Here is a 27,975-nt window from a genome sequence, read left to right on the forward strand (position 1 = left end):
TCAGGTGTGGTAGAGGAGGGAGATATGGAAAACAGACTGGATAGGGGCTCTGGAGGACCGGACTTGGCCACCCCTGCGATACATGAAGGCTTTTACATTAAAATGCATCTGTACTTATGAAAAAATCAAGTTGCAAAACCAATCTATTTCGTAAGTAGAGGTGCCACTGTACTGAACTTTTTCTGGTGTGGCAGTAAAACGCTTCCGTAGTGTTACAATCTAATGTAATATGACTGACTCATGATGAGCACGATTCATTGTACTGCTGATTGTGTTGAAAGAGTTAAGCACACGCTAATACGCGCGCTTGCGCTTGCGCACACGCGCAAGCGCACACACACGCTAACACACAAAGGCGGGGTTTGTTGGACATAGTTCTTCTACTTACAAGTGATCTGAACGAGAATGCGTTGGAGAGAGTACCCTCGTAGAGAAAAAGAATCACATAAACATGGTCACTAACACTGGTAATTTCGTATTAAATTGAAGTTTTCCAGGATTAATATGCCCAGCGCCAGTGTGTCCGTGCGGAGTTTATCCGAAGTGGAGAAACACCTCAGTAGCCGGATGGTGAGTTCATGTTTACTCAAACATATGTTTTGTTGAACCTTTTGAGACACCTAATGTCGTCATACTTTAACTTATTGTGCGAAAACAAAAGAACGATAACAATCGCGTTGCGGCTATGTTCACTTTAAGGGCAAAATTTATCATTTAACAGAATGTAGCCAGTTACTGGAGTGATTTACTCAACTGGGCATTTAGACTATTCCATTTTAAGGAAATAGTCAATAAAGAACTTTTTTTTTCTTTTATGTAATTCCGTGTGATGCGAGATCACTTCAGATTGTTTTCAAAGGGAGTCTTGGTCATTAAAGTGCAACATCAGCTTCTTTGTCACAAGATAAAAGTAGCTTTATTTGTCTAAGAGGTTAGTATAGGAAATGTAATTAAGGAAAGGATTCATGTGAACGTTTTGTAATTCCTTAAGCCTCATTCTATAAATTGTTTTATTATATAGTATATTATATAGAAAGAATGTGAGACATGGAGAATTTGAGATGAATGAAAATAAAATTTACTATTAATTTGAGTGTTGGGAAAAATTGATCATTTGCAAAAAAGGACCAGATTTGATTGTTTATTTTTTTAGTTGAAATGCTTTCAGATGTTCAAGGAATATTTAAGTTTTAAACCATCAAAACGGGATTGTCAAAATAACAACCTTGTAATATTTGTATCATTCACCAAAATGAAAGTTATGTTCTTTGTGTGTTGTTTATAAATGCTTATCAATTGTTTATACGGTGCAAATTGAATAGATGAAATAGAATGTACATAGAGTTTAGGGAGATTTAACCCTAATTTTGGCGTCAAAACTATGTACACAAATGTTTGGTGGGTTCATATTTTACAAAAGAATATTCTAGGGGAATATAGAGCTAAAACAAAGATATCTTGAGTTGTGAAATGTACTTGAAATTTGTAAAAAATTGGTAGTTTGATTGAATTGATTTCATAATTTATCAATACCTATGAACGCAATTACTGAAGTGCAATGAATAGAACTAAGGTAGATATTTCAACTGTTGTTTAGCCTTTAAAAAAAAGTAAAATAAGATAAAACAAGCAAAATATAAGAAACAGCTGACAGTATAATGCAGTACAGATTCTGACCCCTCCCCCATTTACTGGACTACACTGTACAATTTATGGATACCACATGGTGCAATATTAGGAGGACTTTTTCAGTTACTGTCCAAAAAATGCCACATGGCAAATCGCAATTGTTAGATTTAATTAAACAAGTGTCCAGTGCAGGAACACATCATTAAAAAAATGAGTTGTCTTGTTTTCCTCCCAAATAAGTATTTCTCCGTAGTTGTTCCTTCCATCCAAAATTAATTGTGCAGCACAAATGTGCAAATTAGTTCCATTTTCAAAGCCCATCTGTCCGCTTGATCGTCTCCCAGGGCACATTCGCCCTCACATGACCTTTTATAATGATGCTAACATCACATAAAAGGCGTGCTCATATTTAAGTATGTCATCAGCAACTTTTTCTTTTACGCTGCAGTCATCATTGAATATATCAAAGAGACAGTTTTGATTGCAGGAGGAAAGCTACCTGCGTATTCATCATTATTTCCGGAATGTAAGAGGTAATGAGATGTATGTAAAATATGGCCGACAGAGTTGGGTCTGTATGTCGACGTGGTTGGGAAACGTCGCTTATGTCTGGGTAAGTGCAAAACATGCAGTAAATGCAGCAAAGATAAAGATGCTCCCCCTAAGGCACACGCTCGCAAAGCCTTGCTGGCCTGAAAGGTTTGATTGATTGATTTATTTGATAAGTGACAGCACATAATAATGAACATATTCATGTTTCCTTCGTCTTATTGGGAACTGAATTCATGCTCCCTGCATGGAATTCTTGCCAGTCTTCTAAAAAGATTCCCTGTTGCTCTGTCTCTGCCTGTTCCCATTTCTCAGTGGGAGACAACTGGCCGCAGGGAATACCAACAAGCATGACGGCAGGGCTCTAAGCCCTTTGAGTTTCTGTTCTTTGCTCGAAGAGGGCTGGTTTGTTCGATCTCGGCAAGTGAACTCCAGCCAGGATGTTTCCCCAGCTCTGCAGTTTTTATCCGTTTTATTCAAATGAGTTCAAATGCTTCCGATTGTGTTTTTTTTTATATGGAAATATGCCAGGGTGGCTTCTTACCAGGAAAACATGTACTTCCAGCCATACATATTCTCTAGGGCCTATCCTCTTTAAGATTGTGGGTGAGATGACGTTAAAGAGAGAAAAGGGTAAACACAAAGTAGATGGGTCGCCACACAATCATAGGGCATATGGAACAAACAAGCATTCACACTTGCATTCAGTCGATAGACAAATGACATGCTTGGAAATTCCTTTCAGTCATTCATAATCTGTACTGCACATCCTCACAAGACTTGCGGGTTTTGTCTCCTTTCTCTTTGGCCTACAGCATTGATGTTCATGATTTCCTCTTTTTGTCAGGCCATCTCAGATGGGCTCGGGCCAAAAAAGCCAGCAGAATTCCCAAGTGTTGTCGATTGCTTTCGGCTGGGATTTGTAGATAAAGTGATTAACACGGTTGGCTAACAATGTTTTTCTGAAGTGTTGCTGAGCCCACGTGGCAATATTGTCTAAACAATGATGCTGGTTGTGTGTACTTTTTTGATGATGCTAAGAGAAAAGTCCTGGCAGTCTTTTAAACAGATAATTTTTTTATCCTTACCTCACGCAGTTGTGCACAAAAGAAAAGTAACTATCACTCCATCTTTTCTTGTGACCAACCAACCATAACTCAACATTGATATGTTATTATCTAATTATCCAAACATGTTTATTTTTTATTTAGCATTGCTCAACTCCGCATTTTTGGAACATGTTCTATCCATCAAATATATATTTTGCCAAAATTTGTAATGTTTCCCAATTGAACATAGGGCAATGGGGTTTGGTATTTGTTGTACTCAGTTTTTATGTATTTGATGGAACATCCTATCTGAACTGGATTTTAAGGTTTGAATGAAAATCTGTCAGATGTTTTAGCTAGCAATGGCTGCGAACAAGCCACCTCCCCAACGTCTCACTAGGTCAGATAATTGAGTTATGTGAGAAACCCTGGCTTTGTTTTGATAGTTTCTCCAAATGTTGAATTCACAAACAGGCCGGTTTAAACGTGCATTCCAGGCATTCTCTAGCACTTTGACTTCATTTCCCTGGAATATCCTGATGCTCATTTGCTTTCTTTCATGTTCAGTGCTGCATTGCATCAATGCTTTGAAATCATTCATGCCTATCGCAATAGTCAGTGATCCAAGAGGCAGTGCAGCATATTAAAAAAATGCATTGCCAGACAAAAGTCAGGAAAATATGGTAGGAAAATAAGATATACATGAGGACACGTGGGATAAAAATGATCAGACCATCTGCACACATTAGAAGCTTAATGTGTCACCAAAGCCCGTTTGATTCACATGGCATCACATTGAAAAGGAAGTATAATTGCATAAAATATGTCGGATATGCACATTTACTGGGAACAGTGCAGCTAGCACAATGCAGTAGGCCCTTCATATCTGGGTCATGGTTGCAGTCGACAGACGCCGAGGGCTATGTAGGGCAGCGTGGGGGCACTGTCGGGGGGTCCATGATGGACCCCCCACCCACCCAAGTACCGGCCCTGTACAGCCAGATAGTGGACGTGGCCTCTCTTTGCCTTCTGTTTTGGTTTGTCTTAGCCTACTGACATACTGACACAGATTGGGGAGTTACCTTTTGAAATTGACGTGGCGCTAAATTAAACCTTCAATGGGACACATGGTCAATTGGCCCTTAGTGGAGTTGATACCTGCTTTTAGCTCTATAGAAGCTTTCCTTAAGGTGGAGAAGCTTCCTAAAAACATGCTGTAGTGTGTGAGAGGGAAAAATTATGTAGGTCTTTGTATTGTTGGGAAACTAAAGGTTGTCCTTGGGCTGCCTTCCAACTCTGAAATACTTCATATATGTGTTTAAGGTCAAAGGCAGCATGAAGGCTCATCGCCTAAAGCACTGATAACACAGACTGATAAAAGCAAGCTTAACAAAAGATCACACTCTTTGGTGCTGTCTGATGATCGATTGCTGTTGGGGCATTAAAATGCGTGGGAGACCCTGAGGTGTGGATGGATGGGGTTGCCTTGACACTACTTTGCAGTGCAAACAATGTAAGAATTCTTCGAGCAGCTCTTGGCTATATTCCGTACAGATCCGTGCTCATGTACTGTACGCTACTATGAAATTGATTTTCTAGGAAGAAAAAAAAACAGCACTCTTTAAATTAATTAGCCTTCTTTTTAGTACTCATCCTGGCTGACTGCTTAAGATCAAGTGAGTCTCTGTGAATGGAGCTTACGGACTAAATGAATTAGCCACACAGAGAAGGAAGACAATATCCTCCCGCATCTGTCCCGAAGAGCTGGCCTACTTTTCATACTTCTGCTTATAACATCATATGTAACCATTCCCCAGGCGTGTTTGAGGTATGACCGAAATGGGGGTTGAGGATTAAGATGTTTTTGGGGAAGGCGGGAGACGGCAGAAGGGGATGAAAATGGAGGAGGTGAAGAAGCAGATGGTTGCGAGAGCCTGGCAATTGCAGCATTTTCAAAATGGACAGCAGCAGGCTGAAATGGTTTGGTCAACAAGTGTTCTTGAAAAATTCACCAAAATGTGCTCTAGAGCCAGGAGGAATGACTAACATGATCACAATTCGATAAGATGGGAAAGAAGATAAGTTGCGGAAGGCGTGGAATAGACGTGGAATAAATGGTGCAAAATGTAAAGCATACATGCAATAAACGAGAACAGTCGCCAAAGCAGAGGAACTAAAATGACTTGACATACAGTAATTACACAATCACACCTGTTTATAAGGCTGTTCATAAAATGTACTGAGTTTTAAGTTTGTTGCACTGTGAAGTGAAAATTCATTCAGATCAAAGGTTTGGTTTTTGCCCTTTACAATAGCCAAACTTGACAAACTTGTTCCAAGGAAGGAATGCAGTGAAGAAGCTGGTTTTGCCATTTAATGTCTGCACTCAAGCACTTTCTGCTCACGCAAATAAGCGCATATACTTCTTTATCTGAAACATAGTTGAGGTCAACAAAGAGATTCGAGTCTCAGTGCCTTGGGGGATTCCAGCCTCTCATCCATCCCACGCGCCTCCACCTTTCTCCTTCTGTGGTGTGTTGTCCTTCCACAACACAAGGCTCTTTCTGTAGCTCAGCACACAGGGAAAAAGGCACACTTTGTCACCATCCACCTCCGTCCGCAGCTAAGCTTCGTCATGTGGACTGACATCACCGAGACGGAAGGACGCCACGGCCAATCAGCGGCTGCCTGCATACTGCCTGCAGGCGATAGGCAAGAACTTATTTTTGTCAAACCTGTTTGGTCTCGAGAGGATCCCGGTCTCTTAACCTAAAAATGACCCAGTGAAATCACATGGAGGCACTGTTTATTCATTTGAGAAGAAAACTATTTAAAAAAAAATGCTATATCGCTCATCTCCATCGTGTACAAAGGACAACACAGTCATTTTAAGGAAGCAAAAAAATCCTTCTGTCAATACCATGCTGCATGATGCAGATGATTGACACAGTTTTGACGGGTAAAGAAGCAAAAATCGTAAACAGTAAACAGTTACGAACTCTATTCTAATGATTGCTCAGGTGTATCTCTATTTAAGTCAAATGTAGTCAGTAAACCTATTAAAAGATTCCCAAGACATGACATCATGTTTTTATTTTTATTTTTTACTGTTAACGCTATGAAATTCCATTTGCTTTAAAGCAGGGGTCTCAAACTTGCGGCCCGCGGGCCAACTGCGGCCCGCGGGACGATAATTTGCGGCCCCCGTCTTAATATGAAATATCGATTTTTTTTTTAATTTTTTTTTTTTTTTTTTTTAAATTTTTTTTTACCCCTTTCCCCATGATGGCGCCGTTTAAGTGGCAGCCAGTGGCAGTAGCTCTGTCCACTCGTGTTTTTCTTGTTTTACAGCATGTTTTACATGAAAAATTAGAGGGAACATTGACATGCACCTGCTTGTGGCAGGTGTGATACTGGTGTGCCGATAGCGAGCAATGATGATGTCGTGACCGGATGATTCGCCTAAAGACGTTTCGCCGACGGACGTTTGACAGACGGACAGGTCGTACTAGTATTTGTTAGTTTAATGATTAAATACAAATACTAGTATTTGTATTTAATCATTAAACGCTGTTTTCAGCTGGATTTGACCGAATTTGAGAGCATTTTGAGCCGTTTGGCGAATGGACGTCTATAGACGTTTTTTTGCCTCCATCGCGATATCATCCAGTATTTGTATTTAATCATTAAATGCTGTTTTAGGATGGATTTGACCCGATTGCTGTCATTTTACGGCTCGGTTCTGCTACATCTGCCTGCCCAAGAGTGCTTATTCCCGGACTGCCATTGATGGTAGACGAACATTGATTTTTACTATAATTTGGAAAACACCGGCGGCGGGCCGGATTAAAAATCCTAACGGGCCGTATATGGCCCGCGGGCCGAGGTTGAAAAACTTGTACACACACGATCCGGCGGGGCGAGCGTTCGAATCCCGTTTCGGCGAAACCTCCGTTCGGCCGAATGAACGTTCGGTGGAACGTCCATTCGGCGACCTGCCCGTCTGTCAAACGTCCGTCGGCGAAACGTCTTTAAGCGAATCATCCGAGTACCGATGATGTCGCTCACACTGGTACTCAGTGCGCTCAGGGAGGTTGTCTTTCTGCTCAGACCAACAAAAAATTAGAGGGAACTTTGGTTCGGAGCTGAATGAACCAATCACGGTGAGGTATACGGCTCTGGAGGGCGGGACATGGGCCGGGCTGTCCAGTGCCTCGCTCACTCACTCATTCATTCCTCCAATCAGCTGGGCGGAGGAGAAGCCGTGAGGCCGATCACTCCGCTCGGCGCGCACACTCCTCCGCTGCTCTCAACATAGAACTGAATGAGGCGCTATGATCCGTGATCCAGCCTGTGTCAGTGTCTGTAGCCATCTCCGCGATTGAAACGGAGAGCGAAAGTGCACATGCGCCACAAACCCGCGCGACTGAATGTGAAAGATCAACCCGAGACTCATTCCAAGTGGAAAAACATATTACAGAGCCCCAGAGATGTCTCTTTCAAAGCCTGCCGTGAAGAGAAAGGTCGGTGATGAGCACAGACAGTTTCAAGAAAAGTGGGGAGTGCAATATTTCTTTGTTGAACACGGGCACCCCGACGTGTCTCATTTACACTGAAAAAGTTGCGGTGCACAAGGAATACAATTTGAAACGTAATTGTACTATGAGACATGCTGAGGAGTACGAAAAATACCAGGGAGATGAGAGAGCCAACCAGGTTGCCAGTCTTAAAACACGTCTTCTGAGGCAACAGGATCTCTTCAAGAAGGCTACCAAAGACAGTAATGCAGCAGTCAAAGCTAGCTACGCCGTTTGTGAGTTGATTGATCCTGTGCTAAGTGATCCCAAATGGCTCATGGACTTGGCTTTTCTTGTTGATATCACACATGAGCTTAATGTACTGAACAAGAAGCTACAAGGCCAGGGGCAACTTGTCAGTGCTGCCTATGACAACGTGAGAGCATTCTGCACTAAACTTGTGTTATGGAAAGCCCAGCTCTCTCAGACAAACCTTTGCCATTTCCCAGCATGCAAGGCTCTCGTGGATGCAGGCACACCATTCAGTGGTGAGAAGTATGTTGAGGCCATTTCGAAGCTACAGGAGGAATTTGATCACAGATTTGCAGACTTCAAGACACACAAAGCCACATTTCAAATTTTTGCGGACCCCTTCTCCTTTGATGTGCAAGATGCCCCTCCTGAGCTTCAAATGGAGCTCATTGACCTGCAGTGCAACTCTGCACTCAAAGCCAAGTTCAGGGAGGTGAGTGGAGAAGCAGACAAGCTTGGGCAATTTTTGAGAGAGTTGACCCCCAGCTTCCCTGAACTTTCCCGAAGGTTCAAGCGGACCATGTGCCTTTTTGGGAGCACATACTTGTGTGAGAAGCTCTTCTCCACCTTGAACTTCAATAAGTCCAAGTATAGGTCCAGACTTACTGATGAGCATCTTCAAGCTCTACTGAGGGTCTCCACTGCTTCCGCCCTCAAGCCAAATGTGACTATGTGAGAAGAAGCGCTGCCAGGTCTCTAGCAGCAAGGAGTAGGCAAAAGAAGCCGTGTTCAGAATATTTCATGTTCAATGTTCCATTCAAGTTCAGAAAGTTAAAGGTTAAAGAGCTGTTAATACAGACATTTGAAACGGAATAAAAATAATTCATTTTCTCTACTTAGCCAGCCAGTGTATATCTACTGTATGCTCATTAGTATTATTTGGTTTTATATTACTGATTGATTTATTTTTTATTCATCTTTAAGTTAATTTATTTAATTCATTATTTTTTGTTAAAAAATAAAGATATTTGATAACGTTGGAAAGTTTTATCAGTGCTTTTCTTGTGGAAATCCTGATGCGGCCCAGTCTCACCCAGACTCGGCCTCTAGCGGCCCCCAGGTAAATTGAGTTCGAGACCCCTGCTTTAAAGATAGAAAATTTAACCTTCAGCTGCTTTTCGTTTATTTTTTACATTATTTCAATTGTTCATTCAAATGTTTTAAATTATGAGGTTAATTTGTTCCATGACTCTTTTCGTAAAACAATACACAACTAACTGAATTTAGTTTTCTTTTATACACTCCACTATTGTAACACTAGTGTGCGTCTTTACCGTCACACTTTGGTAACACCCCGACCAAAGGGACGCACTGAAACTAACTACTACATTCTCTCCACAGCTTTTCTCAGCTTGCGCTCTACCTTTCCTAGCATTCACAGTAGGACATGCTTAGTGGGATTAAGCCTATCGTGTTTCACTTCCTTAAATTTTGTCTGAGTGTTCAGTTAACGTGTTCATTTATCAACAGGACAAATGTCTAGTAAAGGGATTTCAAATCCAGCATTGACATGGCTGACCTACATTAGATGTGTACGGGCCACTTGTTTCACATATTAAAAGCCGTTATCTGAAATTTGTTACTCACGTGTCGTATTATAAGCAAACAGGATTTGATCCTAATCCAGACAGTTGTGTCCAATAAGAGCATTACATACTTGCGCAGATGGACGTTTGGAGACTGAATCTAATTCATGCAGTCTATGAAAAAGGACAAGAGCCGGCCTGAATAGAACTAATTGAGCGTAACCCCCAAAAAACTAAAAACAGGGGAATGGGATATTTTATATCTACTTGCATAAATGTTGGAGCTTTCCAGTTGATTGAAAAAAGTGCTCAGAAGACATCTTGCATGGATGAACATGGTTGTGTAGTATTATTGTCAGAAATGATTTTTTATGGAACAAATACATACGGTTTAACTGTTGATTCTAGGAAAAAAAGCCAGGAACAAACTTTTTTTTTAGCGTGAAAGAAGTGTCTACTCTTTCCTTTTGAAAGCTAAGAATGTAACTTAAAATAATTGTAAGGAAAGGCTTTTATAAGTCACTGAACATATTCCTTACATTGCAGGACCGGAGTGTTGAGGGCAGCTTTCTTAGCCTCCAAGCAACCATGCGTCGGGGTTCCTCAGAGAACAATCTGGATCTGGACCTGAACGATGTTGTTCCTTCTCCTTCTCTGGCCTTTGAAGTCCAACGCAGCCGCTCCTGTTTGGACAACCTCCAACAGAAGATCCTTAAAGTGACCGAGCAGCTGAAGATTGAACAAACAGCGCGGGATGACAACGTGGCCGAGTACTTGAAGCTGGTGAACAGTGCAGACAAGCAGCAGGTGGGCCGCATCAAGCAAGTGTTTGAGAAGAAAAACCAGAAATCGGCACAAAACATCGCCCAAATGCAGAAGAAGCTAGAGCAGTACCACCGCAAGATGGACAGCGAACTTCAGCACGCCCCGTCGCCTCAACCGTCCAGCGGCAAGCATAGCACAATCCCCAGAGAGTCCCGCAGGGAGCTTTTGAGGGACATGACTGGCAGCGGTCGGCACCCAACCATGGACAAGATCAAAACCATCGGCCCTGGCGTCTCCCTTTCGCCCCCTTTCTTCTTCAGCAAACCCAGAGAATTTGCCAACCTCATCAGGAACCGATTTGGTAGCGCTGACAACATAGCCCAGCTGAAGACCTCAATGGAGGCGTCCATCCCGCTGCCCGACGAGACGGCGGCGAAGACTCTGAGTAGTAGCACCTCACTGGTGGGAAAACCCAAGTATCCCAGCGATGACGAGTGCTCCTTGGTCAGCGCTTCCAATTCAGCGGAGAGTAATGGACTCACAGCTCAAGGCCAGCAGGTGGGAGGTGAATCCCACAGTGGCTTGGCAATGTGTATGGAGGAGGCCAGGGTCATTAAAGATGCACAAAACCAACTGGAGGAAGACATGGAGGAGATAAAGGCCCAGTTCCAGAAGGAGTACGCCATCATCAACCAAACACTCCAGGAGGAGCGTTACAGGTCGGTAGCATAATCAATCACTTGTCCTATCTTAATCTCATCAAACACTACATTCGTCTCATTTGGTAGGTCTTCAATGAAGACCGATAAGGTTTATTCCACAATAAAACACATAAAAATGAGGCATGCCATAGTATAAGGGTCTCCATAGTCCTCACGGGCCGCTGTTTTTTTCCCCCCAACCGATCTCGCACGTACAATGTAACCAATTAGGTTTCTGCTAAAAAATGGAGCACCTGACTACAACCAACCGATTACACTTGTAGGAAACTGGATTGTTGAAAAGGTTCCATCTTTTTTTGGTTGGAATGGAATCCTACACCCACTGTGGCTCTTTGTGAAAAGGTTTAGAGACCCTTGCCATAGCACTTTTGGTTTCCACTGTACGTTTCCCTACATCATGGTCGTTTTAGTTGCACTGTACATTTCCCTACATCATGGTCGTTTCAGTTGCACTGTATTAACTAGTGATTGTCTTTCTTGACCAAAATTTAAAAATTAGCGTATCATTTTCACATTTTAACACCCTAATTTCTACATTTTTACGTGAAAAAGTCATAATGTTTTAATCCAGTTGCCAAAGATTTCTGGCACAGGTTCCATTGTTTTGATAGTATTACGTCTGCCTTGATGTGCACCTTTATGTGACGCAGTAGCTCACGTTTCAGGTATACACGTTTGGAGGACCAATTGAACGATCTGACTGAACTTCACCAACATGAGATGACGGACCTGAAACAAGAACTTGGCAGCATTGAGGAGCGGATTGCCTATCAGGCTCACGAGAGAACCCGGGACATTCAGGTAGCTGAATAATATTTACCCAAATATCAGTCATTATTAGACTTAAGATTTTTTTTCAAGAAACTTACATTTTGACTTTATTCTCATTAATACAAACATTCATAGGAATGCCTTCATATGTTAGGAGTCAAACTTGTCTATTTTCTTATCGTAGTATTTTGACTTTACTCCCGTAACCCTCAGTATTGTTGTTCTTTCAATATCAAAACAGTTTCGTATTTGGATTTTTTTTCCTATAGAATTTTTATTGTAATACAACTGACTACAGGCAAAAAAGGAACCTTTTCCAGCTAACTATGGCTATAACTAGTTATTACTCATTTTATTTATGATTTAAACTGATGGGGAATTATTTTTGGATCTCACACTATTTGCGTTGCTTATATTGCGTGAGCAATCTGGATTTCCTCTTCAATGAATTGAGAGCCCCTTTTAATCCAGCGTCCACTTTCTGCTTGCCAGGAAGCTCTGGAGTCATGTCAGACACGTGTGTCCAAGCTGGAGTTTCAGCAACAGCAGCAGCAACAGACCGTGCAGCTGGAGAGTGGTGACGCCCGCGTTCTTCTGGGTCGCAGCATCAACATCATGCTGGCCATCATCACCGTCATCCTCGTGTGTGTCTCCACCGCTGCCAAGTTTGCCGCCCCGCTCATGAGGAGCCGCCAGCACGTGGTGGCCACCTTTCTGGGCGTCTTCTTCCTAACGGTATTCTGGAAGAACTGGGAGCGCTTGCAGTACGCCATAGATAAAATGCTGGTGCCAGCGTAGCAGCGATCAGCTCTCAGACGATTGGTTGTACAATTGTCTGCAAGGTAGTCTTATTAGATTCCGCCTGAAATGAAATGAATTTATTTCTTCGGTGTGAATGAGTTTACCTACCGATCTCATTAACCTTAATCATTCTATTTACAGAATATTATCCAGTGAAACCCTCTAAATTGAAACCTCGACATGTGAACTCTTTAAATTAAATTTTAAAAATAGACTTAGTTGTTCGTACAAATTAAAATGTTGAAAAAATACTTTGAAATAGTTCGTTAGCGCTTGCGCTCACACTCGTAGTCAAGTAAGGGCTCTTTATCGTATGATAATTTTAAAAAGAAACTTTGCAATCTTCATCTTATCAGAGGTCAAAATGTCGAAATATAAAACCCAAATTTGTGAATTTACATAAATTGCCGATGAGTTAAAATATTTTATTTCTAAATTATTATGAAATGAAAGGTACTGCACAATGCATATGAAAGTAAAATGAAAATAAAAGCTGAAAGACGTTGAATCAAAGTTGAACAACACTGAACTTAACTGTACTTAGCAGCATTTCATTCTTTGACCATGAGATAGCCAAAAAAAAAGACAATAATGTTCATATTATTAACTTAATGAAAACAGATGGACCAAAATGAATGGGGGGGGAACTCATATTGGTGTTGATAATAAATAAACTTGCACAAGACAGACTCAAACTGGCCCACAGCCTTGAAGGAATAAGGAAGTAAGGCGTTATTCCTACAACGTGAAACTTCCAGCGATTAGTGGACAAATCCTAACACTTGAAGAAATTCCTTATGTATACTCGCACTAATGGGACAAAAGATTAGTTACACACAAGTACTGTGGCTCCAACAGAATACTTGCATCACTGGAGCTCTCTTTCCTAAGGTATTACGAATCACTAGTAATGATGAAATAATCATTTTATGGAATATTTGCATTTAACAATGGTTAAAGACACTTTTAATTGTTCTCCTTGTGTGACAAAACAGGATATTATTTCAAATTGGTCCATAACATGTTTAAAAAAATAGGGAAAAATTGTTGATCATCGACTTTCAATGTAATTTACATTGGGTGCTAATGATTGTCTAATTTTAGACTCTTTGGCTGTGAATGACGATGTTAAACATGAATTCATTTAGCATTATGATCTTTACAAACAATAGTGTACCAGTACACATACAAGTAATTGACGAAGTGTCCAGTGAGTGTTTCCTCCTTTGTAAAAGTTGCACATGTTTAAAAAGACTAACTCTGCGTGAATGACAAAAGAACAATGTAACGTATTTAACCAGACAACACTAGTGGGAAGCACGTCTGCTCCACACGTCTGAGGTTATTGGTTCAAATCTTAGCTTGTGTTGCGGGAATGTGCATGTACTCCCACATTCCCAAACATGATCGTCCATAGGTGTGAATTTGAGTGTGTACTTGTTTTTTTTGTCTGCAGTCCAAGATGACCGCTGTGAAAATAATTTGTTGTCTTTTAATGTCGAAGCCTTTCGTTTTTGAGTGCAATATAAGGCAAGCAAAATGTTATGGGATATCTGGCATTGGGATGAAGAAGATTTTTCGGTCAAATGTGCATTTTAGGGTCATCATAAGATTCCAAAGCCTGTTTACGCTTAACTTTTTACAGATCGCGCCTTGATTTTTTTTTCTCCCTCAAAGCACTGTTTTTTTTGTTACTTATGGTGGCTGAGGAGGCATTGACTCAGATCTCAATGCTTCAAGCCCCTTCATAGCTCTGATTAGACCATATTTGTCTCTCCAGGGCTAGAACATCGATCCAAGCATACCCAACTCACCCTCCCCTTTGTACTACCCCCATAGCCGGCCTACAAAAGCACACCGAGCACAGTGGCTTAGTTTCTATTTGGTGAATTATAGGTGAGGGGTTATAATATGATACTTTGTGTTTTTCGAGTTGGCCAAGCTAATTTGCCAGAATTTACTTTTTATTTTTGTTAAATGTTTACTTGCCGTTACTATATGTGCTCTAACTCCTGTTTACTTTTTAATGTGTCTTGGTCTACTGACTGCAACCTTAAATCTTGCCTTCAGAGACCCACACTTGGTGGTCCAAATATTAGGTACACCTCAATAGCATTTAATGCAAGATATTAAATGAAAAATGTTTTTCTAGCTTTGATTGACACAAGAATGATAACTGCCAATCAAAAGTAAATCCTGCATATTTTGTTGCTGCAAATTACTGGTGTTCCAAAATAGAATGCCCCAGTTAGTGGACAATAATGATTTATTTACATGACCTTTTCACCTCTGGTGCACTGTGACCAATCATGTGTTTTTTGTGGATTTAATGTGCCTTTGTCTTATAGTGATTGTTAATTTAAAACAACTTTTTAATCAGCTTTTGTATAATTTTTGATTAATTGTCACATCTTACGAAATTAAAATACTTGAACGAATACATACAAACTATATACTACTGAGACGCCCCTTGAATTACGTCACCCCAACGGTCCTGATTCTCCTCATGCACACCAGAGGGCGCAAGTGAAGCAAAAATCTAGTCTGGAGCACTCATGTTGTTTAACATCTAAACTACTGTAGTAATTTACGTAATATCGCAGTGCAAGCCACACCCAAATTACATCTCCAAAGTTCAGAGACATCACCTTCAAGCAGGCAACCTGCGAGGAAGATCACCTGGTCCTCCACTTGGAGACCCTCCAGAGTGGATGTGGGCCTGTTGCATGCAAAAGTTAGCATATAGAGACTCAACAGATAGGCTTGGGTGTTTTTTTTGGGGTGGGGGTCTTGGAGTCGTTGTACCTTGATCTGGCCCAGTCTCCTCTCCTGTAACCTCAAGGGTGTAAGTGTTCTGGGCAGACAGGAAGAGCTGCATGTTGATGCTAAACAGGGAAAACTTGATTTAACCAAGCTATTTGGGAGTTGCCAAACAATTATTACAGGAAAGTGAAATCTTACAAGAAATTTAATAAACGATCAAGATAAAGAATGAAAATAAGTTAGCGAGTGCTCTGTGCTATTTTCTTTTTTTCCAGACAAGGCGATTAAATATACAGACTGACGTTAACAGCTAGGAGAAATCTGGGTTAACAATTTTTGTATAAATGATTGTGTGAAAACGTAAAAATTACAACTTGGAAACGGGTGTTTAGCACTTGCAGTGAAAACTTTCATTACATACAACCAGTGGTGGGCTGTCGGGGCCTTCAAGGCCTTCTCTGCTGGCCTAAGAAATATCTGAATCATATTATATTTTGTCCATCAATACTTATTATTCCAAATGGTCTGTTAGCTTCCTTTAATTGCTTTCCCGCCTGGTTGCACTGCTTCCAGATGTGTGTTTTCATATTGAAGCATTTAACCAATCACATTTCAGCTGTTATTTGTTGCCAGATCAGATCTGCCTCAAAGCCTTCACAATCAGTTCTGCGGGGTCTGCTGCATTAAACACGACAGTTGCTTTTAACCAATCAGATTTCGAGTTGGCAACCCCACAATGATTTTTCATAGGCGTTAGCATTTTGATGGCTGGGATACTTCATTGCTTTCACCAACTATGATTGGCTAGTAGGCGGGCCAAAGCCCGGATGTGGAGGCAGCCAGAGATCGCAGACTCCACCCACAATGGCTGACAGATTTGGTTGCAGATTTGTTCACAAAGCTATTTTCCAGACGGACTTTTCCAGAAAAAAATGGACATCATTAAGAAAGGGCGGTCAACTCCAAAGCTAGCAAGCCTGTTACAGCCGGGAAAATGGTGTGCACCACTTTCATTGCGCTAACTTAGCTGCACAAACAAATATATTGTTGTGTTTATTTAAAGCCATTTTCAAGACGGACTATGCCAGAAATATGACAGGACAGGCTCGACTTTCATCATTAGCTTCGATGGCGATAGAAAAGAAGGAAGAAAGAAAGGAGGATGGATATTGTGTAAAAAGGATTTTTGGTGAGTAAAATATGGCTATATTCCTAAATAATATTTCAATTGTGGGCCCGGTTCTGATATCTGAAAAGCTCCAGTATTTTTATTTAAGCTCCAGTGTTTGTATTTAATCACTAAATGCTGCTAGGATGTGGATTTTACCCCAGTTTAATTTTTGCCGTTTCGCCATTGACGTCCATCGCTGTCTTTTCGCGAGGAAATCACCCCCTGGCCTGGTTGTAATGTCTCAAAAGCTCCAGTATTTGTATTCAATCAATAAATGCTGCTAGGAAGTGGATTTTACCTCATTTTAGTGCATTTTTTGTCATTTCACGTATGGACGTATCGACGTTCATCACTGTCTTTTTACCGGGGAAATTATACTCCGGGCCCGGTTCTGATGTCTAAAAAGCTCCAGTATTTGTATTTAATCAATAAATGCTCCTATTAGTATGTTCGGGACTCAGCTCTCTCACCATTGATTTTCATATTTTACCTCACAGGTTAGTGGAGAGCCACAGGCACCCATGGAAAGAGCCACATATGGCTCCCGAGCCATAGGTTCCCTACCCCTGCTATACATGGTCATTTTAAAAAAAGCCTTACTATACATGCTCATATTTAAAAAAAAAAACACCTTACTATACATGGTCATTTAAAAAAAATCCTTTCTATACATGGACATTTAAAAAAAGCTTACTATACATGGTCATTTAAAAAAAGCCTTACTATACATGGTCATTTTAAATAAAGCCTTACTACACATGGTCATTTTTTGTTTTTTGTTTCTAAAAAAGCCTTACTGTAAATGGTCGTTTAAAAAATCCTTACTATACATGGTCATTAAAAAAACCTTTCCGATACATGGTCATTTTTTTAAAAACAAAAGAGCCTTACTATAAATAATCATTAACAAAAAGCCTTACTATACATGGACATTTAAAAAAAGCCTTACTATACATGGTCATTTAAAAAAAAGCCTTACTATACATGGTCATTTTAAATAAAGCCTTACTACACATGGTCATTTTTTGTTTTTTTGTTTCTAAAAAAGCCTTACTATACATGGTGATTTAAAAAAAAACCTTTCCAATACATGGTCATTTTTTTTTTAAACAAAAAAGCCTTACTATAAATAATCATTAAAAAAGCCTAACTATACATAGTCATTTAAAAAAAAGCCTGACGATACATGGTCATTTTAAATAAAGCCTTACTACACATGGTCATTTTTTGTTTTTTGTTTCTAAAAAAAGCCTTACTGTAAATGGTCATTTAAAAAATCCTTACTATAGATGGTCATTAAAAAACCTTTCCGATACATGGTCATTTTTTAAAAAACAAAAAAGCCTTACTATAAATAATCATTAACAAAAAGCCTTACTCTACATGGACATTTAAAAAAAAGCCTTACTATACATTGACATTTTTTAAAAGCCTTACTATAGTAGTACTATAGTTGTTTTATTTATTTTTCTACTATACATTAGATCTTTAATTTTTTTAATCCTTACTATACATGGCCATTTTTTCATAAAGAAGCCTTAGTATATACGGTCTACTTTTTTTCACAAATAAAAGCTTTTCTATACATTAGCATTTTTGAAAAAATAAAAGCCTTACTATACATTGCCATTTTTTAAACAAATTAAATGCCTTACAATTCATAATCTTTCCTTTTCCACGAAAAAAGCCTTACTATACAGAGTAATTTTTTTTTAACAAAAAAAGCCTTATTATACATTTTTTTATAAAGCCTTATTATAAATAGCCTTTTTTTTAAAGCCTTACTATAAATAGCCTTTTTTTTAAGCCTTACTATACATGGCCATTTTTTTTTTTTCTACTACATTAGATCTTTAATTTTTTTAATCCTTACTATACATGGCCATTTTTTTTTATTTTTTTCCATATAGAAGCCTTAGTATATATGGTCTACTTTTTTTTTTTTTTTTACAAATAAAAGCTTTTCTACACATTAGCATTTTTGAAAAAATAAAAGCCTTACTATACATGGCCATTTTTTAAACAAATTAAATGGCTTACAATTCATAATCTTTCCTTTTCCACGAAAATAAGCCTTACTATACAGAGTAATTTTTTTGAACAAAAAAAGCCTTACTATACATCAGGGGTCTCAAACTTGCGGCCCGCGGGCCAACTGCGGCCCGCGGGACGATAATTTGCGGCCCCCGTCTTAATATGAAAGATCGATGTTTTTTTTTTTTTTTTTTTTTTTTTTTTTTTTTTACCCCTTTCCCCATGATGGCGCCGTTTAAGTGGCAGACAGTGGCAGTAGCTCTGTCCACTCATGTTTTTCTTGTTTTACAGCATGCTTTACATGAAAAATTAGAGGGAACATTGACATGCACCTGCTTGTGGCAGGTGTGATACTGGTGTGCCGATAGCGAGCAATGATGATGTCGTGACCGGATGATTCGCCTAAAGACGTTTCGCCAACGGACGTTTGACAGACGGACAGGTCGTACTAGTATTTGTTAGTTTAATGATTAAATACAAATACTAGTATTTGTATTTAATCATTAAACACTGTTTTCAGCTGGATTTGACCGAATTTGAGAGCATTTTGAGGTTGAAAAACTTGTACACACACGATCCGGCGGGGCGAGCGTTCGAATCCCGTTTCGGCGAAACCTCCGTTCGGCCGAATGAATGTTCGGTGGAACGTCCATTCGGCGACCTGCCCGTCTGTCAAACGGCCGTCGGCGAAACGTCTTTAGGCGAATCATCCGAGTACCGATGATGTCGCTCACACTGGTACTCAGTGCGCTCAGGGAGGTTGTCTTTCTGCTCAGACCAACAAAAAATTAGAGGGAACTTTGGTTCGGAGCTGAATGAACCAATCACGGTGAGGTATACGGCTCTGGAGGGCGGGACATCGGCCGGGCTGTCCAGTGCCTCGCTCACTCACTCATTCATTCCTCCAATTAGCTGGGCGGAGGAGAAGCCGTGAGGCCGATCCCTCCGCTCGGCGCGCACACTCCTCCGCTGCTCTCAGCATAGAACTGAATGAGGCGCTATGATCCGTGATCCAGCCTGTGTCAGTGTCTGTAGCCATCTCCACGATTGAAACGGAGAGCGAAAGTGCACATGCGCCACAAACCCGCGCGACTGAATGTGAAAGATCAACCCGAGACTCATTCCAAGTGGAAAAACATATTACAGAGCCCCAGAGATGTCTCTTTCAAAGCCTGCCGTGAAGAGAAAGGTCGGTGATGAGCACAGACAGTTTCAAGAAAAGTGGGGAGTGCAATATTTCTTTGTTGAACACAGGGGCACCCCGACGTGTCTCATTTACACTGAAAAAGTTGCGGTGCACAAGGAATACAATTTGAAACGTAATTGTACTATGAGACATGCTGAGGAGTACGAAAAATACCAGGGAGATGAGAGAGCCAACCAGGTTGGCAGTCTTAAAACACGTCTTCTGAGGCAACAGGATCTCTTCAAGAAGGCTACCAAAGACAGTAATGCAGCAGTCAAAGCTAGCTACGCCGTTTGTGAGTTGATTGATCCTGTGCTAAGTGATCCCAAATGGCTCATGGACTTGGCTTTTCTTGTTGATATCACACATGAGCTTAATGTACTGAACAAGAAGCTACAAGGCCAGGGGCAACTTGTCAGTGCTGCCTATGACAACGTGAGAGCATTCTGCACTAAACTTGTGTTATGGAAAGCCCAGCTCTCTCAGACAAACCTTTGCCATTTCCCAGCATGCAAGGCTCTCGTGGATGCAGGCACACCATTCAATGGTGAGAAGTATGTTGAGGCCATTTCGAAGCTACAGGAGGAATTTGATCACAGATTTGCAGACTTCAAGACACACAAAGCCACATTTCAAATTTTTGCGGACCCCTTCTCCTTTGATGTGCAAAATGCCCCTCCTGAGCTTCAAATGGAGCTCATTGACCTGCAGTGCAACTCTGCACTCAAAGCCAAGTTCAGGGAGGTGAGTGGAGAAGCAGACAAGCTTGGGCAATTTTTGAGAGAGTTGACCCATAGCTTCCCTGAACTTTCCCGAAGGTTCAAGCGGAACATGTGCCTTTTTGGGAGCACATACTTGTGTGAGAAGCTCTTCTCCACCTTGAACTTCAATAAGTCCAAGTACAGGTCCAGACTTACTGATGAGCATCTTCAAGCTATACTGAGGGTCTCCACTGCTTCCTCCCTCAAGCCAAATGTGACTATGTGAGAAGAAGCGCTGCCAGGTCTCTAGCAGCAAGGAGTAGGCAAAAGAAGCCGTGTTCAGAATATTTCATGTTCAATGTTCCATTCAAGTTCAGAAAGTTAAAGGTTAAAGAGCTGTTAATACAGACATTTGAAACGGAATAAAAATAATTCATTTTCTCTACTTAGCCAGCCAGTGTATATCTACTGTATGCTCATTAGTATTATTTGGTTTTATATTACTGATTGATTTATTTTTATTCATCTTTAAGTTAATTTATTTAATTCATTATTTTTTGTTAAAAAATAAAGATATTTGATAATGTTGGAAAGTTTTATCAGTGCTTTTCTTGTGGAAATCCTGATGCGGCCCAGTCTCACCCAGACTCGGCCTCTAGCGGCCCCCAGGTAAATTGAGTTCGAGACCCCTGCTATACATGGTCATTTTTTAAAAAATAAAGCCTTACTATAAATAGTCTTTTTTTAAAAGCCTTACTAACATGGCCATTTTTTGTTTTATTTATTTTTCTACTACATTAGCTCTTTAATTTTTTTAATCATTACTATACATGGCCATTTTTTTTCCCATATAGAAGCCTTAGTATATATGGTCTACTTTTTTTCCACAAATAAAAGCTTTTCTATACATTAGCATTAAAAATAAAATAAAAGCCTTACTCTCCATGGTCATTTTTTTATTAAAAGCCTTACTATTCATAGTCATTTCTTAAAAATAAAGCCTTACTATGCATGGTCATTTTTTTTAAAATAAAGTCTTACTATAAATATTCTTTTTTTTAAAGCCTTACTATACATGGCCATTTTTTGTTTTATTTATTTTTCTACTACATTAGATCTTTAATTTTTTTAATCCTTACTATACATGGCCAATTTTTTATTTTTTTCATATAGAAGCCTTAGTATATATATGGTCTACTTTTTTCACAAAAAAAAGCTTTTCTATACATTAGCATTTTTGAAAAAATAAAAGCCTTACTATACATGGCCATTTTTTTAACAAATTAAATGCCTTACAATTCATAATCTTTCCTTTTCCACGAAAACAAGCCTTACTATACAAAGTAATTTTTAGAACAAAAAGCCTTAGTATACATGGTCATTTAAAAAACAAAACAAGTAAAAGCCTTACTGTACATGGTCATTTTTTGTTGCATGAAAATTGTGTATTTTTACTAATTTCTCCTTTTGAAATTTGCACAAATGGATGCATTGATAGATAAGTTATTTAATTATATATTTATTCATGTATATATTTCTTGACCTACTTATTACCTATCTATTTATGTCTAAAATGCCTTTCTATTCCTGCATCCTCACCCTCTTGCCAATGGAACAACGAAATTTCCCGAATACGGGATGAATAAAGTTATCCAATCCAATAAAGTTATCCAAGTTAACTGGATATCTGCGTTCGTCATGCCAAGTCTGCCAGTTTTACACCAGCTGAAGAGCATTCCACACATACTTACACCCACATATGTCACTAACTGTGTCTGCGTGAGTGTGGGAGGGAGAATCGGCCATATTTTGTGAATTTGTGAAGCTGCTAAGATCTCTTGGAACAGTGGGTGAGGGAAGAATGAAAACAGAGTGGTGCAATTCTGTTGAGTCCGAGCATTGAGAGGATAGGAAAATTAAAGGTAGAAATAATGATTCATGGAACATAAGTAGATTTTTTTGAAACTCCACAACAACAGACAGCAGGGTGTTGAGACCACTGAGCTGCCATCAAGTTTCACCCTTTCTATATGTACGATATGGTATATAATGTGTGGCAGCGTTTTCCAATTTCACACAGCTTGAGAAGAGCACTCATCTTTTCTCTCCATGGCTCACCAAGCACCTCCGTCTGTTCAGCGGTCATTTTAATGGGCTGCGAATTGTCCCAGGACCTCATCAAGTCTCTTGAGGACCTCCATAAAACGTGGTTCGCATGGCCATCTCGCAGGCGCGGAAGCCACCCAATCTGGGTCTACAGCCCCTCGTTCAGCGAAGAGTGTGGTGATATTACAGTTCGCAAACTATTTTTAAATGCGTACATACTTGGGTACTTTGTTAGGTACTTTATGAAATGATACTATGGAAATGCAACTGAGTGCCACAATTAAAAACTGCTGCATCTAAAATAAATCCAAGAATTACGTGAGAGCTTGTGACTTTTTGTGTTTATTTATATTATTATTATTATTATTGTTTTTTTAATTATTATTATTACTCAGTGGCGGGCCGTCAGGGCCTTCAAGGCCTTCTCTGCTGGCCTAAGAAATATCTGAATCATATTATATTGCGTCCATCAATACTTATTATTCCAAATGGTCTGTTAGCTTCCTTTCATTGCTTTTCCCCCTGGTTGCACTGCTTCCAGATGTGTGTTTTCATATTGAAGCATTTAACCAATCACATTTCAGCCATTATTTGTTGCCAGATCAGATCTGCCTCAAAGCATTCACAATCAGTTCTTGCGGGCTCTGCTGCATTAAACTAGACTTTTGCTTTTAACCAATCAGATTTCGAGTTGGCAACCCCACAATGATTTTTCATAGGTGTTAGCATTTTGCTGGCTGGGACATGTCATTGCTTTCACAAACTATGATTGGCTAGTAGGCGGGCCAAAGCAGCCAGAGATCGCAAACTCCACCCACATGGTTGACAGTGGCAAAAACAAATGAATTCTGTTGCAGATTTCTCTCACAAAGCTATTTTCCAGACGGACTTTTCCAGAAAAAAAAATGGACATCATTAAGAAAGGGCGGTCAAGTCCGAAGCTAGCAAGCCTGTTACAGCCGGGAATATGGTGTGTGCGGCACTTTCAGTGTGCTAACTTAACTCCACAAGCAAATAGTATATTGTTGTTTTGATTTAAAGCCATTTTCAAAACGGACTATGCCAGAAATATGACAGGACAGGCTCGACTTTGTTTGCCCGTACGCCATTGACGTTCATCGCTGTCTTTTCCCGGCCTTAACCCCTGGCCTGGTTTTAATGTCTGAAAAGCTCCAGTATTTGTATTTAATCATGAAATGCTGCTAGGAAGTGGATTTTACCCCATTTTTGTGCATTAATTTATTGATTATTTTTTATGTGATGCAGCTGTAGCTGCAGTAGAGGTTTTATAGCCATAAAATAGTTTTTGAGGGTTGGATTGATACGTTGAAGACGCGACCAGAAAATGCACCGCCCGCCACTGTTATTACTACAGGATACATCGAAGTCCAAATTTAGACCGGCATCACTTTTGTATAATTGTAGTACCACACTGTGTCACAACATGCTAATTAGCAGACCTTAACTGGAGGAGATGTATTGACATAAACAATACTATATTTGTATGTCTTGCTGCTCCACCTGTTGTCAAGGTGCAGTTCCATGAAATTAAATAGAATATTTCCAACTTGTGTTAGCATGTCAATGATGTTTTACAATATATGTTGGCATTAAGCTATTGCTCTTCGTTGACATAGTGTAAGGCATGCGTATGGAAGCTGGTATTGCCGGAGAAAAGCCACACAAACATGGGTAAACATGCAACCTGAACACATTAGTCAGGATTTAAACACAATGACTGCAAGGCAAACCTGAAGAATCACACTACAACTTTGCTGAATAAATGTCAAGTGGTAAACTATAGTATCACCTTTTTTTAAGACCCAAATTCAAAAGGCACCCGTGAGTACTTTCAGTTGCTAGGCAACCACAGTGCAATTCAAGATGCTGCGAATCAAAGGCTAGCAGCCTGGCAATAAAAGTGGAAGGTGGCCTGACTCACTGCCTTTTCCTGTTTGGAGCTTGCATTACATGGCCAAAGGAGGCTCATAATACAAGGTGGTGACCACTCGCCACTCCTTGAATCCATGATTCCATTGATGCTCACGAGGCAACCACTGGTGTAGTGCTGCACGGCCTGTTTTAGATTAACATATCCAGGAGCTATAAAAAGTCTATACACCTCTGTTCAAACGCCAGATCTAAGTGGTGCAAAAATCAGCGCAACCTAAACCAATTGAAAACTACTTTCCTTCCCCTATAATTATTTCGACCTTTTGGCTTTTTGAGAGGGGGGTAAACAGAACTGAGATTTAGTGTTGTCGCATAGTATAGGTATTCAAATCCTCATAGAATTGGAGCCTGGATATGTTCCGAACAAACCACCTCAAAGTGTTATTTATTTACTATTTCTTGCATTTCATTGATGTGCTTGAACAATATAGAAATAAATAACATTGCTATTTCAGTTGCGTAAATACAAAAAGTCTTCTAGCTCACATTATGGAGCAAAAAATGAGTACAGTTGCCTTATTTCAAACTTTTTTTTGAGGACTAGAGAATGTTATATTTCCCCAGTTTAACAAAAGTACACAAAAATGGTCAGAATTAGTTTTTTGAGTGGGAAACTGTCATGAACTCATGACGTTTCATTCATTCAGTACTCTTCTGTGCCCGTTTTTCCTACAAGGGTTGCCAAAATGCTGAAAGCTATTCCAAGCTATAGGCAGGAGGTGGGCTACACCCTAAACTTTTTGCCAGCCAATTCCAGGCCACATTAAATGGTAAATGGACTTGTATAAGAGTAACAACTATGGTCACGGAACAAAATACATTAAGGTCACAAGGCCTCCCCATTGTTGTTCCTTTGCATCAACCTGGATCATATTTATAAATGATATTCTTGTCATGCCCAAAGATCAAATTTTCTAAAAAATGCATGGTTGTATTCAAAGAAAGATACAGTCACACACAATGAGAAAAATCCCAAGGACATTTGTGGAATTCCACACTTAATGGCAGTTCAAGATACAGATGTTTAACTTAAATCATGTCCAAACACAGCTACACCCACCAAAGCGTCCACGATGACTGTTCTCGTTTGACAGCTCCTTTGTGTTCGTAGGACACGCAAAGGACAAAAAATACAATTTACACATACACATTGCAATTTTCACATGCGTTTGTGCTCCAAATGCAACATTCCTGCGGCCGGCGCAGACGAACGGACTGTGGGCGTCACACATGTGACTGACAATTTGGACAAAACAAAGACGCTAGTATGAGACGGGTGGAGAGGAGGGCCTTTCTATGACCTCACTTGCTCGTGCAGATGACTTCATGGATTTGGTGCTCAAGAAATAAGTCTGTTGACATTGAAGATGACTCCACAATTAAATTGTCAAAATATACGTATATAACGTGTATTTTTTTATAAATAGTAACAATACAACTGTAGAATAAAGATGGTTTAAATGAGAATATTTTCATCCCTTGATATCTAAAAGGTGTATTTTTTTACAAAGAAAATGTAATCCTTTCACTATGATACCATTTTATTTTGATGAGGAAAATGTTGCAATTAATTGTAAAAGAAGGAACGTAAAACTTCACTATATAATAGACACCACTAAAAAGCTGTATTTTTGAAGTCAACTTCAAGTCATTTTATCGCCATAAAAAAGAATACAATGATTTTCAAATTTTGTTTAACCAATATTTATTTGAATACTCATCTCATTTTCTGAACCGCTTCATCCTCACGAGGGTTGCGGGGGGTGCTGGAGCCCATCCCAGCTGACTTCGGGCCAGAGGTGGGGGACACCCTAAATTGGTGCCCAGCCAATCGCAGGGCACAAGGAGACAAACAACCATTCATGCTCACACCCATACCTATGGGCAATTTAGAGTGTCCAATCAGCCTACCATGTATGTCTTTGGAATGTGGGAGGAAACCAGGGTACCCGGAGAAAACCCACGGGAGAACATGCAAAGTCCACACAGATGGACCGACCTGAATTTGAACCCAGGTCCCCCACTATGAGGCCGACGCGTTAACCACTCGAGTCGCCGGGCCGCCCTTTTCTGAACACAATACAAAAAATACATGTCTTTTAAAACCTCATTCTGTGGCTGTTAGATGAACAAAATTGCGATCACAACACTGTCTAAAACTGTGCTACGTGTGTGTGTGTGTGTGTGTGTGTGTGTGTGTGTGTGTGTGTGTGTCTAGTGTGTGTCATCTTTTATCTTCAACCTAAACAAGGGACTAAAGATGGAAATTAGGTCTCGGCTACAATCTTACATTATTTACATATACATATATGTTCATTAACATGAATATAAATATGTTCATTAATATGTGCTGTCCCTTATTAAATAAATCAAACTCAATCTCAAATGTACCCGTCCATGCTTGGATATGAAAGTATAGTTACTTATTTCACCCAAACTCTGTAATTGCACTCAATATGCAGTAGGTTTTCACATGTTCATAAACCGGCTTGGTGATAGAATATAAGTGAATTTAAATACATACTTTTACCTCGACCTTGACCATTTTTGACTCAGGTACAAACTTAAAAAAAACATTTCCTTTCATGTGTCGTGCAATGACTGTACTTTTTGTGTTTGTGTGAGAGAGAGCAAAGCATTTCCTGTTCTATGACAGCGCGCTGATACGAATATCCTCTTGACAGGGCCAAAGAGGTCCTTCAAGCGCAAAATGCTCCTCCAACTACTCACCCTCCAACGCCATCGCCTCTCCGTGCTGACATCTTTTTTTTTGGCCTTTATAGCAACACCCCTCACATTTCTCCCTCCTGACGTACTTGGAGAGCAGCTTCCAGATGTCAACAAGAACAGGGCCAACTACAGAGTGTCAGAAAGGTGAAAATGCAAGCAGAAAGAGAATAAGTTCAGACGACATAACTGGAGGTTGCTCATATGTCTTAGCTATGAGTACACAGAGAAAGAATACTACCAGTTGTGACAGCTTGTGCTCTGGAAGTCATTAGTATAGTTGAAAAGGGGCTCGCAGGTTGGGGGCACAAGGAAACATGTCAGGAAATCAAAGCTCAGGAAATCAAACATGGGGACGGATGTAAGTCAAAATATCTTTTTTGTTGCTTTAGTGTTGCTCAAGCACCTCGCTACAGGATACACAGTGCTAAATAGATCGATGGGTTATGTTGTTTGGGATTTTGCGCGTGGGTGGCTTTTCTACTGCAGCCGGGCCAAAAACATTATAAAAGAAAAATGATAACACTTAAACCTGTGAACATTTAGGCTGACTCAAAAACATGTTTGTGGGAGCAGCAACTTTTTAGTTATGAGTACAATACAGTTTTGCAGAAGCCTAATTATATAATAGTTCAGCTTCCCTGCAGTAAACCTTTTTAATATATATAAGGAAATATCATACACGAAAAACAA

General features: G+C 40.0%; 2 protein-coding genes across 4 annotated transcripts in view; one reads left to right on the forward strand and one right to left on the reverse strand.

Moving 5' to 3' along the window:
• On the forward strand, window positions 1–15,140 carry LOC144071668 (transmembrane and coiled-coil domain protein 3-like). 2 transcript variants are annotated; one of them, XM_077596977.1, is made up of 5 exons: window positions 1–150; window positions 490–570; window positions 10,129–11,066; window positions 11,735–11,870; window positions 12,333–15,140. In XM_077596977.1, exons 2-5 carry the CDS (start codon window positions 505–507, stop codon window positions 12,636–12,638), a joined length of 1,446 nt encoding a protein of 481 aa, XP_077453103.1. In that variant the 5' UTR covers window positions 1–150; window positions 490–504; the 3' UTR covers window positions 12,639–15,140. The 2 variants fall into 2 exon arrangements, with proteins under 2 accessions (XP_077453103.1, XP_077453102.1); XM_077596976.1 differs by having other exon boundaries at window positions 2–570.
• The window catches only part of LOC144071669 (uncharacterized), a 24,005-nt gene continuing 10,944 nt past the window's right edge, over window positions 14,915–27,975 (reverse strand). The window contains exons 1-4 of one of the 2 annotated variants that reach the window (XM_077596978.1): window positions 27,524–27,568; window positions 27,286–27,411; window positions 15,447–15,526; window positions 14,915–15,360 (exon numbers count right to left, since the gene is read on the reverse strand). In XM_077596978.1, the coding sequence (XP_077453104.1) occupies window positions 15,292–15,360; window positions 15,447–15,526; window positions 27,286–27,411; window positions 27,524–27,554 (306 nt within the window). In that variant the 5' untranslated portion in view covers window positions 27,555–27,568 and the 3' untranslated portion in view covers window positions 14,915–15,291. Of the gene's footprint in view, window positions 15,361–15,446; window positions 15,527–27,285; window positions 27,412–27,523; window positions 27,569–27,975 lie in introns of those variants that run through there. The other variant, XR_013299696.1, reaches the window with a different exon arrangement.

Source organism: Stigmatopora argus, chromosome 3, assembly GCF_051989625.1.
Source record: "Stigmatopora argus isolate UIUO_Sarg chromosome 3, RoL_Sarg_1.0, whole genome shotgun sequence".
Taxonomy (NCBI): Eukaryota; Metazoa; Chordata; class Actinopteri; order Syngnathiformes; family Syngnathidae; genus Stigmatopora; species Stigmatopora argus.